The 18,869-nt window shown below is 38.7% G+C and overlaps 1 protein-coding gene across 1 annotated transcript; it reads left to right on the forward strand.

Annotated features, from left to right (window-relative positions):
* The first annotated feature begins 607 nt into the window (after nt 1-607).
* On the forward strand, nt 608-17,215 carry LOC143522380 (uncharacterized). Its single transcript, XM_077016113.1, has 33 exons — nt 608-797; nt 1,570-1,665; nt 1,844-1,939; nt 2,123-2,218; nt 2,421-2,516; nt 3,559-3,654; nt 3,838-3,933; nt 4,136-4,231; nt 5,274-5,369; nt 5,553-5,648; nt 5,851-5,946; nt 6,989-7,084; nt 7,268-7,363; nt 7,566-7,661; nt 8,704-8,799; nt 8,983-9,078; nt 9,281-9,376; nt 10,419-10,514; nt 10,698-10,793; nt 10,996-11,091; nt 12,134-12,229; nt 12,413-12,508; nt 12,711-12,806; nt 13,849-13,944; nt 14,561-14,691; nt 14,999-15,181; nt 15,425-15,516; nt 15,631-15,693; nt 15,802-15,940; nt 16,051-16,239; nt 16,399-16,527; nt 16,696-16,897; nt 16,979-17,215. The coding sequence occupies exons 1-32, from the start codon at nt 608-610 to the stop codon at nt 16,852-16,854; spliced, it is 3,483 nt and encodes a 1,160-aa protein (XP_076872228.1). The 3' UTR covers nt 16,855-16,897; nt 16,979-17,215.
* Nucleotides 17,216-18,869: the final 1,654 nt, after the last annotated feature.

Raw genomic sequence — 18,869 nt, forward strand, 5'->3', positions numbered from 1 at the left:
AGAGACATTCAAAAATAACTGTCACTCTATCTCGTTTCTCTGAGTGGAGAAGCCTTGTTTAATGTGATTTGCACCCTCTGAACAAACGGTTGTAATTCGGGACATATTTAACGTATCGCTTAACCGAAGAGATTGTATGAGAGAAGACCCCTTGCTGATGATTTTGGTGTAATTGTGTGTGGTTTAACCCAATACTGTCTGAATTATGACAAGTTAAACACAGAGGCAAATTGTGAAAAAGCCTATTCTGATTTTGAGAAATTAACATGGGAGCTAATGGAGCAGTTTTCTGTGCCTAGGGCCAAACAAATGCTCATAACTCTAAAAGTAATTGATCAAATGAGTATATATCTGGGCGTGCCAGAAAGGACAAGTTTCTCTACCATTTAAAATTTAAATGGAGCTTTTAGGTGAAGGTTTAAGGATTTTACAGCAGTTTATCCAGGAGATTTTTGATCATTTTTTATGACAGCACACAATTTTCAAGCCCTATAATATTCACATAATTCCACATGACGTCATAATACCTGCTCTGTCGTCATAACAACGTCATAACAAATGAGGGTCATTGCATGTACAGTATAATTCCATATCAGTCTGTATAAAGATGTCGAAGTGGAAGTATATTAAAATGTGGTGTTGCTGGTGCTGGTGCTGCGGAGGCATCCAAGATGATTCTGATGACACAGACACAGAGAAGGAATCCAGAAGAGTTAAAAAGAAAGAAAGAATTAACAAAAAAAAAAGAAAAAACAACATAGAACCAAAACAGGAGACAGACAACACCCATGGCCTGAGTGAGTAAATGAGCATCGGCGCAGATGGAAATTCTGAAGTGAGGGGGACCAAGCTGTACAATATATACGTTTATGCTTGTAGATGCTAGATTTCGGATGGGGTCAATATAAATCTGGAGGGGACATGTCCCCCCCGTCCCCAGTGCCATCTGCGCCCCTGTAAATGAGTACAATGGCGACAACTTATTTGGGGGCATATATTGGGGCTTAATTAAGGTTTTGTTCTTTTAACACAGCTGAATTTGGTGTTTATTGGTTAAACCAATAAGTGAAAAATAGAAAAATAAACTGAAAATTTGACAGGTTCATTTTTATGAAGTCAGTGATGTTGCTATGGCAACATACCAACAAACCCAGGTCCTCAAATAGTGGTCATCTCAATATAAATCCAATAGCCTAATAATGATTCAATTACATTTGTGTCTTTCTGCTTGGCTTTGTATATTTATTGATTAGAAAAAGTCTTTGAAGGGATTTTTTATGGTCTGTGTATAGTTATTTTGGCTTTAGTGGTGTTAAATTTTCAACATGTTCAATACCGAGTAACAGAAAATACACAGATCAAATGAAAAACACTCCTCTGTTATTACCATGCAACATTTACCATGCTTATAGACATGCTTATATTAACACAGTTCAGCTGAAAAACGTTCACCTGTTATTACAATGTAATATGTAATTAGGACTTGAATAAATGGAAAAAATCTTTTGTCTTTTGTTACTTTCATGTAATATTTAATTATGGCTTCTTTAAAAAAAATAATTTTTGCAGTAGCAACTTTGAATAAAAGTGCTCTGGATGAGGCCTGTGAGGGGCACCTCCACTGTCTCCTTGATGACATTAAGGACTATTGTATCCGACCTCCAGGTGAGCAAGACATTTTCATAAAAACCCCTTTCTGATAACTCATTTGCAAATTTGATGACATCAAGCTGTTCAATAGCTTTTAATATCAATGCAAGACATGCTTATATTAACACAGTTCAGCTGAAAAACATTCACCTGTTATTACAATGTAATATGTTGAAAAAATCTTTTGTCACAGAAACACCTGTGAATAAAAGTGCTCTGGACGATGCCTGTCAGGAGCTTCCCCATGTTCTCCCGGACGAGACTGAGGACACTGACAACCCGTCTCTAGGTGACCAAGACACATTCATACTGAATCTCAAGCTGATAACATGTTGTAATTTGCTGATATCAACATGTTCAATAGCTATTCTTATCAGACAAGCACACATTAACACAATTCAGATGAAAAATATTCACCTGTTACTTTCATGTAATATTTAATTATGGCTTCTTGAAAAAATCGTTTTTGCAGAGGAACCTTTGAATAACAGTGTTCTGGTTGAGGCCTGTGAGGAGCACCTCCACGTTCCCCATGATGAGATTGAGGACTCTTGTAGCCAACCTCCAGGTGAGCAAGACATTTTCATTAAAAAATCCTTTCTGATAACTCATTTGCTAATTTGATGACATCAAGCTGTTCAATAGCTTTTAATATCAATACAAGACATGCTTATATTAACACAGTTCAGCTGTTCAACTGTTCAAACGTTCAACTGTTATTATCGTATAATACTTAATTAATGTATGTTGAAAAAAACTTGTTTTTCCAGAAGCACTTGTGAATAAAAGTGCTCTGGGTGAGGCCTGTCAGGAGCTCCCCCATGTTGTCCCGGACAAGACTGAGGACTCTGACAACCCATCTCTAGGTGACCAAGAGACAATCATACAGAATCTCAAGCTGCTAATATAATTCATAATTTGCTGACATCAACATGTTCAATAGCTATTCATATCAGACAAGCGCACATTAACACAATTCAGATGAAAAACATTCACCTGTTATTACAATGTAATCAGAGGTGTCAAGTAACGAAGTACAAATACTTCGTTACCTTACTTAAGTAGAAATTTTGGTTATTTATACTTTACTGGAGTAATTATTTTTCAGCTGACTTTTTACTTCTACTCTTTACATTTTTACACCATTATCTGTACTTTCTACTCCTTACATTTAAAAATAGCCTCGTTACTATTTCATTTCGATTTGTTTTCATTCCGGCATGTCATCGCTTAAAAAAAACCCTATCCTAATCACGCCATCCGGATCGAGCGAATTTGATTGTGGTTGGATGAGAAGTATAAACATATAATATTCCGACACCCTATTGGTTTGTACGTGATCCATCACACCTGCACACGTCACGTCACACTCCAGCGAGGACGTAGCAGATGTACGTAGCTTAGTATAAAGATGTCCGTGGCAGACTCAATAGAATTTGAGCGAAGTGTCCCAACTAAGCACCAGCGAGGAGGTTGGTAGCCAGGATGACCAACCAACCCTTGTACTCAAGTACATTCATTTTCAATGGGCATATGTGCCCATTTTTCAACATTAACATTTTAATATAACATAAAAGAACTGCTCCTAAGCTGGTTCTTCGGGAAAGTTGGCCACTGACAGCAAATGTTAGCCAGTTAACAACTCTGTGGGCTAGTGCACTATAGACCCCAGTGGTGCGACCTAAGCTTTTGTCCTTAATGGCTTTTTTTCCTTACATTACTTTTACTTTTATACTTTAAGTAGTTTTGAAAGCAGTACTTTAACACTTTTACTTGAGTAAAAAGCTTGAGTTGATATTTCCACTTCTACAGAAGTACTTTTAAACCCTAGTATCTATACTTCTACTTGAGTAATGAATGTGAATACTTTTGACACCTCTGAATGTAATATGTAATCTTTTGTCACAGAAACACCTGTGAGTAAAAATGCTCTGGGTGAGGCCTGTCAGGAGCTCCACCATGTTCTCCCGGACGAGACTGAGGACACTGACAACCCGTCTCTAGGTGACCAAGACACATTCATACTGAATCTCAAGCTGATAACATGTTGTAATTTGCTGATATCAACATGTTCAATAGCTATTCTTATCAGACAAGCACACATTAACACAATTCAGATGAAAAATATTCACCTGTTACTTTCATGTAATATTTAATTATGGCTTCTTGAAAAAATCGTTTTTGCAGAGGAACCTTTGAATAACAGTGTTCTGGTTGAGGCCTGTGAGGAGCACCTCCACGTTCCCCATGATGAGATTGAGGACTCTTGTAGCCAACCTCCAGGTGAGCAAGACATTTTCATTAAAAAATCCTTTCTGATAACTCATTTGCTAATTTGATGACATCAAGCTGTTCAATAGCTTTTAATATCAATACAAGACATGCTTATATTAACACAGTTCAGCTGTTCAACTGTTCAAACGTTCAACTGTTATTATCGTATAATACTTAATTAATGTATGTTGAAAAAAACTTGTTTTTCCAGAAGCACTTGTGAATAAAAGTGCTCTGGGTGAGGCCTGTCAGGAGCTCCCCCATGTTGTCCCGGACAAGACTGAGGACTCTGACAACCCATCTCTAGGTGACCAAGAGACAATCATACAGAATCTCAAGCTGCTAATATAATTCATAATTTGCTGACATCAACATGTTCAATAGCTATTCATATCAGACAAGCGCACATTAACACAATTCAGATGAAAAACATTCACCTGTTATTACAATGTAATCAGAGGTGTCAAGTAACGAAGTACAAATACTTCGTTACCTTACTTAAGTAGAAATTTTGGTTATTTATACTTTACTGGAGTAATTATTTTTCAGCTGACTTTTTACTTCTACTCTTTACATTTTTACACCATTATCTGTACTTTCTACTCCTTACATTTAAAAATAGCCTCGTTACTATTTCATTTCGATTTGTTTTCATTCCGGCATGTCATCGCTTAAAAAAAACCCTATCCTAATCACGCCATCCGGATCGAGCGAATTTGATTGTGGTTGGATGAGAAGTATAAACATATAATATTCCGACACCCTATTGGTTTGTACGTGATCCATCACACCTGCACACGTCACGTCACACTCCAGCGAGGACGTAGCAGATGTACGTAGCTTAGTATAAAGATGTCCGTGGCAGACTCAATAGAATTTGAGCGAAGTGTCCCAACTAAGCACCAGCGAGGAGGTTGGTAGCCAGGATGACCAACCAACCCTTGTACTCAAGTACATTCATTTTCAATGGGCATATGTGCCCATTTTTCAACATTAACATTTTAATATAACATAAAAGAACTGCTCCTAAGCTGGTTCTTCGGGAAAGTTGGCCACTGACAGCAAATGTTAGCCAGTTAACAACTCTGTGGGCTAGTGCACTATAGACCCCAGTGGTGCGACCTAAGCTTTTGTCCTTAATGGCTTTTTTTCCTTACATTACTTTTACTTTTATACTTTAAGTAGTTTTGAAAGCAGTACTTTAACACTTTTACTTGAGTAAAAAGCTTGAGTTGATATTTCCACTTCTACAGAAGTACTTTTAAACCCTAGTATCTATACTTCTACTTGAGTAATGAATGTGAATACTTTTGACACCTCTGAATGTAATATGTAATCTTTTGTCACAGAAACACCTGTGAGTAAAAATGCTCTGGGTGAGGCCTGTCAGGAGCTCCACCATGTTCTCCCGGACGAGACTGAGGACACTGACAACCCGTCTCTAGGTGACCAAGACACATTCATACTGAATCTCAAGCTGATAACATGTTGTAATTTGCTGATATCAACATGTTCAATAGCTATTCTTATCAGACAAGCACACATTAACACAATTCAGATGAAAAATATTCACCTGTTACTTTCATGTAATATTTAATTATGGCTTCTTGAAAAAATCGTTTTTGCAGAGGAACCTTTGAATAACAGTGTTCTGGTTGAGGCCTGTGAGGAGCACCTCCACGTTCCCCATGATGAGATTGAGGACTCTTGTAGCCAACCTCCAGGTGAGCAAGACATTTTCATTAAAAAATCCTTTCTGATAACTCATTTGCTAATTTGATGACATCAAGCTGTTCAATAGCTTTTAATATCAATACAAGACATGCTTATATTAACACAGTTCAGCTGTTCAACTGTTCAAACGTTCAACTGTTATTATCGTATAATACTTAATTAATGTATGTTGAAAAAAACTTGTTTTTCCAGAAGCACTTGTGAATAAAAGTGCTCTGGGTGAGGCCTGTCAGGAGCTCCCCCATGTTGTCCCGGACAAGACTGAGGACTCTGACAACCCATCTCTAGGTGACCAAGAGACAATCATACAGAATCTCAAGCTGCTAATATAATTCATAATTTGCTGACATCAACATGTTCAATAGCTATTCATATCAGACAAGCGCACATTAACACAATTCAGATGAAAAACATTCACCTGTTATTACAATGTAATCAGAGGTGTCAAGTAACGAAGTACAAATACTTCGTTACCTTACTTAAGTAGAAATTTTGGTTATTTATACTTTACTGGAGTAATTATTTTTCAGCTGACTTTTTACTTCTACTCTTTACATTTTTACACCATTATCTGTACTTTCTACTCCTTACATTTAAAAATAGCCTCGTTACTATTTCATTTCGATTTGTTTTCATTCCGGCATGTCATAGCTGAAAAAAAACCCTATCCTAATCACGCCATCCGGATCGAGCGAATTTGATTGTGGTTGGATGAGAAGTATAAACATATAATATTCCGACACCCTATTGGTTTGTACGTGATCCATCACACCTGCACACGTCACGTCACACTCCAGCGAGGACGTAGCAGATGTACGTAGCTTAGTATAAAGATGTCCGTGGCAGACTCAATAGAATTTGAGCGAAGTGTCCCAACTAAGCACCAGCGAGGAGGTTGGTAGCCAGGATGACCAACCAACCCTTGTACTCAAGTACATTCATTTTCAATGGGCATATGTGCCCATTTTTCAACATTAACATTTTAATATAACATAAAAGAACTGCTCCTAAGCTGGTTCTTCGGGAAAGTTGGCCACTGACAGCAAATGTTAGCCAGTTAACAACTCTGTGGGCTAGTGCACTATAGACCCCAGTGGTGCGACCTAAGCTTTTGTCCTTAATGGCTTTTTTTCCTTACATTACTTTTACTTTTATACTTTAAGTAGTTTTGAAAGCAGTACTTTAACACTTTTACTTGAGTAAAAAGCTTGAGTTGATATTTCCACTTCTACAGAAGTACTTTTAAACCCTAGTATCTATACTTCTACTTGAGTAATGAATGTGAATACTTTTGACACCTCTGAATGTAATATGTAATCTTTTGTCACAGAAACACCTGTGAGTAAAAATGCTCTGGGTGAGGCCTGTCAGGAGCTCCACCATGTTCTCCCGGACGAGACTGAGGACACTGACAACCCGTCTCTAGGTGACCAAGACACATTCATACTGAATCTCAAGCTGATAACATGTTGTAATTTGCTGATATCAACATGTTCAATAGCTATTCTTATCAGACAAGCACACATTAACACAATTCAGATGAAAAATATTCACCTGTTACTTTCATGTAATATTTAATTATGGCTTCTTGAAAAAATCGTTTTTGCAGAGGAACCTTTGAATAACAGTGTTCTGGTTGAGGCCTGTGAGGAGCACCTCCACGTTCCCCATGATGAGATTGAGGACTCTTGTAGCCAACCTCCAGGTGAGCAAGACATTTTCATTAAAAAATCCTTTCTGATAACTCATTTGCTAATTTGATGACATCAAGCTGTTCAATAGCTTTTAATATCAATACAAGACATGCTTATATTAACACAGTTCAGCTGTTCAACTGTTCAAACGTTCAACTGTTATTATCGTATAATACTTAATTAATGTATGTTGAAAAAAACTTGTTTTTCCAGAAGCACTTGTGAATAAAAGTGCTCTGGGTGAGGCCTGTCAGGAGCTCCCCCATGTTGTCCCGGACAAGACTGAGGACTCTGACAACCCATCTCTAGGTGACCAAGAGACAATCATACAGAATCTCAAGCTGCTAATATATTTCATAATTTGCTGACATCAACATGTTCAATAGCTATTCATATCAGACAAGCGCACATTAACACAATTCAGATGAAAAACATTCACCTGTTATTACAATGTAATCAGAGGTGTCAAGTAACGAAGTACAAATACTTCGTTACCTTACTTAAGTAGAAATTTTGGTTATTTATACTTTACTGGAGTAATTATTTTTCAGCTGACTTTTTACTTCTACTCTTTACATTTTTACACCATTATCTGTACTTTCTACTCCTTACATTTAAAAATAGCCTCGTTACTATTTCATTTCGATTTGTTTTCATTCCGGCATGTCATCGCTGAAAAAAAACCCTATCCTAATCACGCCATCCGGATCGAGCGAATTTGATTGTGGTTGGATGAGAAGTATAAACATATAATATTCCGACACCCTATTGGTTTGTACGTGATCCATCACACCTGCACACGTCACGTCACACTCCAGCGAGGACGTAGCAGATGTACGTAGCTTAGTATAAAGATGTCCGTGGCAGACTCAATAGAATTTGAGCGAAGTGTCCCAACTAAGCACCAGCGAGGAGGTTGGTAGCCAGGATGACCAACCAACCCTTGTACTCAAGTACATTCATTTTCAATGGGCATATGTGCCCATTTTTCAACATTAACATTTTAATATAACATAAAAGAACTGCTCCTAAGCTGGTTCTTCGGGAAAGTTGGCCACTGACAGCAAATGTTAGCCAGTTAACAACTCTGTGGGCTAGTGCACTATAGACCCCAGTGGTGCGACCTAAGCTTTTGTCCTTAATGGCTTTTTTTCCTTACATTACTTTTACTTTTATACTTTAAGTAGTTTTGAAAGCAGTACTTTAACACTTTTACTTGAGTAAAAAGCTTGAGTTGATATTTCCACTTCTACAGAAGTACTTTTAAACCCTAGTATCTATACTTCTACTTGAGTAATGAATGTGAATACTTTTGACACCTCTGAATGTAATATGTAATCTTTTGTCACAGAAACACCTGTGAGTAAAAATGCTCTGGGTGAGGCCTGTCAGGAGCTCCACCATGTTCTCCCGGACGAGACTGAGGACACTGACAACCCGTCTCTAGGTGACCAAGACACATTCATACTGAATCTCAAGCTGATAACATGTTGTAATTTGCTGATATCAACATGTTCAATAGCTATTCTTATCAGACAAGCACACATTAACACAATTCAGATGAAAAATATTCACCTGTTACTTTCATGTAATATTTAATTATGGCTTCTTGAAAAAATCGTTTTTGCAGAGGAACCTTTGAATAACAGTGTTCTGGTTGAGGCCTGTGAGGAGCACCTCCACGTTCCCCATGATGAGATTGAGGACTCTTGTAGCCAACCTCCAGGTGAGCAAGACATTTTCATTAAAAAATCCTTTCTGATAACTCATTTGCTAATTTGATGACATCAAGCTGTTCAATAGCTTTTAATATCAATACAAGACATGCTTATATTAACACAGTTCAGCTGTTCAACTGTTCAAACGTTCAACTGTTATTATCGTATAATACTTAATTAATGTATGTTGAAAAAAACTTGTTTTTCCAGAAGCACTTGTGAATAAAAGTGCTCTGGGTGAGGCCTGTCAGGAGCTCCCCCATGTTGTCCCGGACAAGACTGAGGACTCTGACAACCCATCTCTAGGTGACCAAGAGACAATCATACAGAATCTCAAGCTGCTAATATATTTCATAATTTGCTGACATCAACATGTTCAATAGCTATTCATATCAGACAAGCGCACATTAACACAATTCAGATGAAAAACATTCACCTGTTATTACAATGTAATCAGAGGTGTCAAGTAACGAAGTACAAATACTTCGTTACCTTACTTAAGTAGAAATTTTGGTTATTTATACTTTACTGGAGTAATTATTTTTCAGCTGACTTTTTACTTCTACTCTTTACATTTTTACACCATTATCTGTACTTTCTACTCCTTACATTTAAAAATAGCCTCGTTACTATTTCATTTCGATTTGTTTTCATTCCGGCATGTCATCGCTGAAAAAAAACCCTATCCTAATCACGCCATCCGGATCGAGCGAATTTGATTGTGGTTGGATGAGAAGTATAAACATATAATATTCCGACACCCTATTGGTTTGTACGTGATCCATCACACCTGCACACGTCACGTCACACTCCAGCGAGGACGTAGCAGATGTACGTAGCTTAGTATAAAGATGTCCGTGGCAGACTCAATAGAATTTGAGCGAAGTGTCCCAACTAAGCACCAGCGAGGAGGTTGGTAGCCAGGATGACCAACCAACCCTTGTACTCAAGTACATTCATTTTCAATGGGCATATGTGCCCATTTTTCAACATTAACATTTTAATATAACATAAAAGAACTGCTCCTAAGCTGGTTCTTCGGGAAAGTTGGCCACTGACAGCAAATGTTAGCCAGTTAACAACTCTGTGGGCTAGTGCACTATAGACCCCAGTGGTGCGACCTAAGCTTTTGTCCTTAATGGCTTTTTTTCCTTACATTACTTTTACTTTTATACTTTAAGTAGTTTTGAAAGCAGTACTTTAACACTTTTACTTGAGTAAAAAGCTTGAGTTGATATTTCCACTTCTACAGAAGTACTTTTAAACCCTAGTATCTATACTTCTACTTGAGTAATGAATGTGAATACTTTTGACACCTCTGAATGTAATATGTAATCTTTTGTCACAGAAACACCTGTGAGTAAAAATGCTCTGGGTGAGGCCTGTCAGGAGCTCCACCATGTTCTCCCGGACGAGACTGAGGACACTGACAACCCGTCTCTAGGTGACCAAGACACATTCATACTGAATCTCAAGCTGATAACATGTTGTAATTTGCTGATATCAACATGTTCAATAGCTATTCTTATCAGACAAGCACACATTAACACAATTCAGATGAAAAATATTCACCTGTTACTTTCATGTAATATTTAATTATGGCTTCTTGAAAAAATCGTTTTTGCAGAGGAACCTTTGAATAACAGTGTTCTGGTTGAGGCCTGTGAGGAGCACCTCCACGTTCCCCATGATGAGATTGAGGACTCTTGTAGCCAACCTCCAGGTGAGCAAGACATTTTCATTAAAAAATCCTTTCTGATAACTCATTTGCTAATTTGATGACATCAAGCTGTTCAATAGCTTTTAATATCAATACAAGACATGCTTATATTAACACAGTTCAGCTGTTCAACTGTTCAAACGTTCAACTGTTATTATCGTATAATACTTAATTAATGTATGTTGAAAAAAACTTGTTTTTCCAGAAGCACTTGTGAATAAAAGTGCTCTGGGTGAGGCCTGTCAGGAGCTCCCCCATGTTGTCCCGGACAAGACTGAGGACTCTGACAACCCATCTCTAGGTGACCAAGAGACAATCATACAGAATCTCAAGCTGCTAATATAATTCATAATTTGCTGACATCAACATGTTCAATAGCTATTCATATCAGACAAGCGCACATTAACACAATTCAGATGAAAAACATTCACCTGTTATTACAATGTAATCAGAGGTGTCAAGTAACGAAGTACAAATACTTCGTTACCTTACTTAAGTAGAAATTTTGGTTATTTATACTTTACTGGAGTAATTATTTTTCAGCTGACTTTTTACTTCTACTCTTTACATTTTTACACCATTATCTGTACTTTCTACTCCTTACATTTAAAAATAGCCTCGTTACTATTTCATTTCGATTTGTTTTCATTCCGGCATGTCATCGCTTAAAAAAAACCCTATCCTAATCACGCCATCCGGATCGAGCGAATTTGATTGTGGTTGGATGAGAAGTATAAACATATAATATTCCGACACCCTATTGGTTTGTACGTGATCCATCACACCTGCACACGTCACGTCCCACTCCAGCGAGGACGTAGCAGATGTACGTAGCTTAGTATAAAGATGTCCGTGGCAGACTCAATAGAATTTGAGCGAAGTGTCCCAACTAAGCACCAGCGAGGAGGTTGGTAGCCAGGATGACCAACCAACCCTTGTACTCAAGTACATTCATTTTCAATGGGCATATGTGCCCATTTTTCAACATTAACATTTTAATATAACATAAAAGAACTGCTCCTAAGCTGGTTCTTCGGGAAAGTTGGCCACTGACAGCAAATGTTAGCCAGTTAACAACTCTGTGGGCTAGTGCACTATAGACCCCAGTGGTGCGACCTAAGCTTTTGTCCTTAATGGCTTTTTTTCCTTACATTACTTTTACTTTTATACTTTAAGTAGTTTTGAAAGCAGTACTTTAACACTTTTACTTGAGTAAAAAGCTTGAGTTGATATTTCCACTTCTACAGAAGTACTTTTAAACCCTAGTATCTATACTTCTACTTGAGTAATGAATGTGAATACTTTTGACACCTCTGAATGTAATATGTAATCTTTTGTCACAGAAACACCTGTGAGTAAAAATGCTCTGGGTGAGGCCTGTCAGGAGCTCCACCATGTTCTCCCGGACGAGACTGAGGACACTGACAACCCGTCTCTAGGTGACCAAGACACATTCATACTGAATCTCAAGCTGATAACATGTTGTAATTTGCTGATATCAACATGTTCAATAGCTATTCTTATCAGACAAGCACACATTAACACAATTCAGATGAAAAATATTCACCTGTTACTTTCATGTAATATTTAATTATGGCTTCTTGAAAAAATCGTTTTTGCAGAGGAACCTTTGAATAACAGTGTTCTGGTTGAGGCCTGTGAGGAGCACCTCCACGTTCCCCATGATGAGATTGAGGACTCTTGTAGCCAACCTCCAGGTGAGCAAGACATTTTCATTAAAAAATCCTTTCTGATAACTCATTTGCTAATTTGATGACATCAAGCTGTTCAATAGCTTTTAATATCAATACAAGACATGCTTATATTAACACAGTTCAGCTGTTCAACTGTTCAAACGTTCAACTGTTATTATCGTATAATACTTAATTAATGTATGTTGAAAAAAACTTGTTTTTCCAGAAGCACTTGTGAATAAAAGTGCTCTGGGTGAGGCCTGTCAGGAGCTCCCCCATGTTGTCCCGGACAAGACTGAGGACTCTGACAACCCATCTCTAGGTGACCAAGAGACAATCATACAGAATCTCAAGCTGCTAATATATTTCATAATTTGCTGACATCAACATGTTCAATAGCTATTCATATCAGACAAGCGCACATTAACACAATTCAGATGAAAAACATTCACCTGTTATTACAATGTAATCAGAGGTGTCAAGTAACGAAGTACAAATACTTCGTTACCTTACTTAAGTAGAAATTTTGGTTATTTATACTTTACTGGAGTAATTATTTTTCAGCTGACTTTTTACTTCTACTCTTTACATTTTTACACCATTATCTGTACTTTCTACTCCTTACATTTAAAAATAGCCTCGTTACTATTTCATTTCGATTTGTTTTCATTCCGGCATGTCATCGCTTAAAAAAAACCCTATCCTAATCACGCCATCCGGATCGAGCGAATTTGATTGTGGTTGGATGAGAAGTATAAACATATAATATTCCGACACCCTATTGGTTTGTACGTGATCCATCACACCTGCACACGTCACGTCACACTCCTGCGAGGACGTAGCAGATGTACGTAGCTTAGTATAAAGATGTCCGTGGCAGACTCAATAGAATTTGAGCGAAGTGTCCCAACTAAGCACCAGCGAGGAGGTTGGTAGCCAGGATGACCAACCAACCCTTGTACTCAAGTACATTCATTTTCAATGGGCATATGTGCCCATTTTTCAACATTAACATTTTAATATAACATAAAAGAACTGCTCCTAAGCTGGTTCTTCGGGAAAGTTGGCCACTGACAGCAAATGTTAGCCAGTTAACAACTCTGTGGGCTAGTGCACTTTAGACCCCAGTGGTGCGACCTAAGCTTTTGTCCTTAATGGCTTTTTTTCCTTACATTACTTTTACTTTTATACTTTAAGTAGTTTTGAAAGCAGTACTTTAACACTTTTACTTGAGTAAAAAGCTTGAGTTGATATTTCCACTTCTACAGAAGTACTTTTAAACCCTAGTATCTATACTTCTACTTGAGTAATGAATGTGAATACTTTTGACACCTCTGAATGTAATATGTAATCTTTTGTCACAGAAACACCTGTGAGTAAAAATGCTCTGGGTGAGGCCTGTCAGGAGCTCCACCATGTTCTCCCGGACAAGACTGAGGACACTGACAACCCGTCTCTAGGTGACCAAGACACATTCATACTGCATCTCAAGCTGATAACATGTTGTAATATTCTGATATCAACATGTTCAATAGTTATTTTCATATAACTCAACTCAACTTTATTTATAGAGCACTTTAAGGACAGCAGCCAAAACTAAGTGCTGTATAAGAATAGAACATTAGACATAAAACAGATAATAACAAAAAATGGATAAAACAATATTAACTAAAGCGGTAAAAGGAATCAATAGAACAAATCAAAGAATTAAACTAAAACACTAAAAACAAAAAATATACAGTCTCATGCTGTCTTAAAAGTCAATGAATAAAAGTGGGTTTTAAGACTTGTTTTAAAATTGGGCAGTGAAGGGGCTTGTCTAACATGCAGTGGTAGGTTGTTCCATAATCTAGGAGCAGCGATGGAGAAAGCTCTATCCCCTCTGAGCTTACGCTTTGACCACGGCCCCTCCGGGGCAGCTGATCAGCTGACCTGAGGCACCGAGCGGTGGTGTGGGGATGGAGCAGCTCGGCATAATATAAGCTTACATTAACACAATTAAGATAATAAACATTCATTAATAGTGACTGTAATGAATATAGTGGCAGCGGTGATTTAAATGACACATCTTTTTAGACGCGTCTCCATATGGTCATCTGTGTGAGGCTTCGAGTTCTCGCCCCCCGTCCTGGTTCAGCCACCAGACACGCATCACTCTCGAGCAATTCACCCTCCGCTATCTACTGGGCAAGGGAGGCTATGGCAAGGTAGAGTCTTCCCCTTCACGCGGCTCCCGCGTCCTCCACACACACACTGACTCTGTGTCTCTCTTCACTTCCCCTGACTATTCACTTATCATTTTTACATGTCTGTCCTTTTGCCCTTCTATTGTTAAATACTAACTCCCCAGAAATAGACCAAACAAGCACCATTCCATCAAATCTTCATTTTTCATGGATGTGTGTGTGTGTGTGTGTGTGTGTGTGTGTGTGTGTGTGTGTGTGTGTGTGTGTGTATGTGTGTTTCATTCACTCTGGTCTGTTTGTCTGTTTCTCTCCCTTGGTCCCTGCTCAGGTTTTTCTGGCTGAACTTAAGGGCAGTGAGGCTTGCTTTGCTGTGAAAGCCATGAAGAAAATTAAGCAAAACAAGGTGCTGAAGGATGATGATCTAGAGTTCATCATGGTGGAGAAGCGGGTGCTAGCTCTGGCCTGGGAAAATCCCTTTCTTACACACCTTTACGCCACCTTTCAGACCAAGGTAGCAAAGAACAAATGAAAGGATATATTATACATTTCCTCCACCTCTCAGTCAACAGTAATGGGATGTCCAACAGGACTCTTTTGTATAGGCAGTAATTAACCACACCAGGCATTTTTACTGTAAAAACTTTTTTACTGTAACTTATACTTCATGGAATCACTGTGGTATTTAAATGGTTGTTGAGTCAGTAATTCCGCTTGTACTCATACCAAAGTGTTTATGGCATTATCTGCGTGTTAGGAGCACTTGTTCTTTGTGATGGAGTATCTGAGCGGAGGTAACCTGATGTTCCACATGAAGATGAAAGGATGCTTTGACCTCGATAGAGCCACGTGAGGCAACACACACACACACAATGTTTTTTTGTATGCCTTATATAAATATAAACGTAGGTGTGTGTAATTATAGTCTGGTCTGAAGGCTCCTGGTTTGTTTCTTCCTTCCAGATTCTATGCAGCCGAAATTGTGTGCGGACTGCAGTTCCTTCATGGAAAAGGCATCATCCACAGGTTACACACACAAACAAAGCTAAATGGACATTCTGTACTTTCAACTTTACTGTTCTTGTCTACTAAACCACATTTATGCCACATTTTTGTATTTCTCTCCTGCATTAGGGATCTCAAGTTGAGGAATGTGATGCTAGATCGAGAAGGTCATATAAAGTTAGCTGATTTTGGCTTGTGTAAAGAGAATGTTTTTGGAGACAATCTTGCCACAACCATCTGTGGGACACTATACTACATGGCCCCTGAGGTATGAGATGGCATCAAATGAATTTAACATTGAATGTTCTCACCTGTAGCAATGTCAATGTAATTCAGTATGCCCTGAATGTGAATGTGTGTGTGTGTGTGTGTGTGTAGATGCTTCAGGGTAGGCGGTATTCATTTTCAGTAGACTGGTGGTCCTTTGGTGTGCTCGTATATGCCATGCTGATTGGTAAGCCTCCATTCCATGGTGATGATAATGAAAAGATTGTTGAGTCCATCCTTACGAAAACACCTCAATTCCCTCAAGAGATCACCGTGGATACCAGAAACATGCTAGTGCGAGTAAGCATGCGCAAAACCACACCTGATGACACATTAATAATAGTAATAATAATAATAAAAATACTTCACAACCAAGACATGAACAGAGTTCTGCTATTTTACAGAGATATTTCTATTATGAATAATATTCTTGCTTTTGGTTTTCTTCCATGAACAAAGCTGTTTGAGCGAGTCCCTTATATTAGACTGGGTGTTATTGGTAATATCCGAGGTCAGCCATTCTTCAAGAACATTAACTGGTCTGCTCTGGAGAGGAGAGCAATCGAACCTCCTTTCAAGCCAAAAGTGGTATGAGCTTTCTTTCCATCTCTTTCCATTTCTTACAGTCCTCTCTCATTCCTGTTTTTTTTTTTACTTTTCATACTGTATGCTCATAGAGCAAATTGCAAAAATACAGATACTGAAACGCAGCCTCTGTTCATCATGTGATTTGCTTCCATTCTCCTCCAACCACAGACATCACCCAAGGACTGTAGCAACTTTGACATAAAGTATTTATGTGAGAGGCCCCTCCTGTCCCAGAGTGAGAAATATTTGGTTGACTCCATGGACCAGAGTGCCTTTGCTGGCTTTTCATTCATCAACCAGCACATGGAGCATCTCCTGCGGAAGTGATGGACAACCTGCTCCACCTCAATCTGACCATTTCAATGTCACGGTACGGCGGCCCCCATATGTCAGACAAAATGATTATAATGTTTATAATGTAACATAACCTTTTTATGTTTCTTCTTTGCAGTGCGGTGTGGATATCATGAACCAGAAGGTGCGTGGGTATACGGCCCGCTCAGGAACACGCAGGTGGCCTGTTGCAGTGTTCTACAACATGCTAGACTTGGCAGCGATGAATGCACATGTTTTGTATACGACATGCACGAGGTCCATGGAGAGCAGAAGAGACTTTTTACATGCGCACTTGGCTGTATTTCAAATGAGATTTCTATTTTTGTAATAAAAATAATGTTGTTCTGCATCACACATTTGTTTTACCCTGTCATTGCTAAGGCAAGAATATCTTTATTGTTGTTATTACTGGGTGGGGTGTTTGTGTGTATAAAAAAAAAAAAAAGCGGTTCTATTACCGTCGTTATTTCTGTAAATCGCGCATATACTCAAACTCTAGCACGATGTGCAAGTATGTTACATATAAAAAATATAGGTACACAGATTGACTGGTATCTTACAAGTTTGTAGTGGATTCAAAATGCATATTTGTTTACTCTGCAGCACGATTCTGTGAATTTGTTATCGCACTACACGTACCGCAAACGCATTGTTTATTCTTTAGTGTAAGCATAAAAAACGTATGAAACACATACAAAATCACATAACACGTATGCTTACTACAAATGGATTGTTTATTCTTCTTGAAGCTGTGATATACAGATGAACTGGCCAGGCTGAATTTCCTTGGAAATGGAGCGGTGGTCGGCGCTTGAAACACTCAAAATGGGGTGGTCATTGTCTGGTTTGCCTTGTGAAAATCGCACAACATGTATGCCTACTACATAGTGCGATGAAGTAAGCATAAAATGCGAATGAAACATAAAACTGGCTAGTCTGTGTCTGGTGTGCCTTGAGAAAATCGCACAGCACGTACGCCTAATACAAAAACAACGCGAGGATTTATTTCAGTTAGAATGTTTAGCGCGATTCAAACCAAAGGATTCATTCCTAATCAGCATATGAATAATTATCTTCGTGCTATAAAGAAAGATAAATTGTAACTTTTGAATTGCTTCTTGAAGCTGTGATATACAGATGAACTGGCCAGGCTGAATTTCCTTGGAAAGGAGAGCGGGGGTTGGCGCTTCAAACGCGCACCATGTCTTTAGCAAGACAAAGGGCACTAATCTCTTCACAGCGGGGAAGTGGGCTACTCGGTGGCTGATTTTCCTCGCGACTTTTTTTGTAGCGTTGGCCTTCCCAGTTAAGAAGCCATGGCAACAGGTGAGATGGATCATTGCTGATTGCGTCGATGTAGTCTAGGGCTGACTCGGGTGCCCCTTGTGGAGGTAGATGGTGTGGCATCCGAGCCAGCCCTGACATTCTGGCATGTAAACACTTGTAATCTAAAAATTGCAAGTTGATTAGTTGTGCTTTTTTTCTACAGAGCTTTGCTTATTATGTGAGATACTATACAATCACTTTATTAGGTACACCTATTCAACTGTTAACACAAATATCTAAACAGACAATCACATCTCCATACATTTACGCATGTAAACATGGTCAGCACGACCTGCTGAAGTTCAAACTGTGACGCGCGGGCAGGGTGAAGGATGAGACACGGAATCCCTCTTTTTCCAACTGATGTCACTTTTAATAGTCACGTATATATTGCGCAATAGTGCACGATAAACATACAGTTTCAAACAACGTGCAGACTTTAGACAATGACGAGCACAGGACACTGCGCGAGCGCACATTAAATACACAAACCACATGAGCCCCACGTGATTACAAGACGAGTCACAGGTGAGACAGATTATCACAAGACATAACCACAACCACGAAGATCCACAGACGCAGACGATGACACGTGGACTACGTAAACACACGCCCAAAAGGGAGGGGCCGGGGTCCTCAACGTGACACCTACATTTAAGGCAAGATACCAAAATTTGCAT

The sequence above is a fragment of the Brachyhypopomus gauderio genome, chromosome 9 (assembly GCF_052324685.1).
Source record: "Brachyhypopomus gauderio isolate BG-103 chromosome 9, BGAUD_0.2, whole genome shotgun sequence".
Taxonomy (NCBI): domain Eukaryota; kingdom Metazoa; phylum Chordata; class Actinopteri; order Gymnotiformes; family Hypopomidae; genus Brachyhypopomus; species Brachyhypopomus gauderio.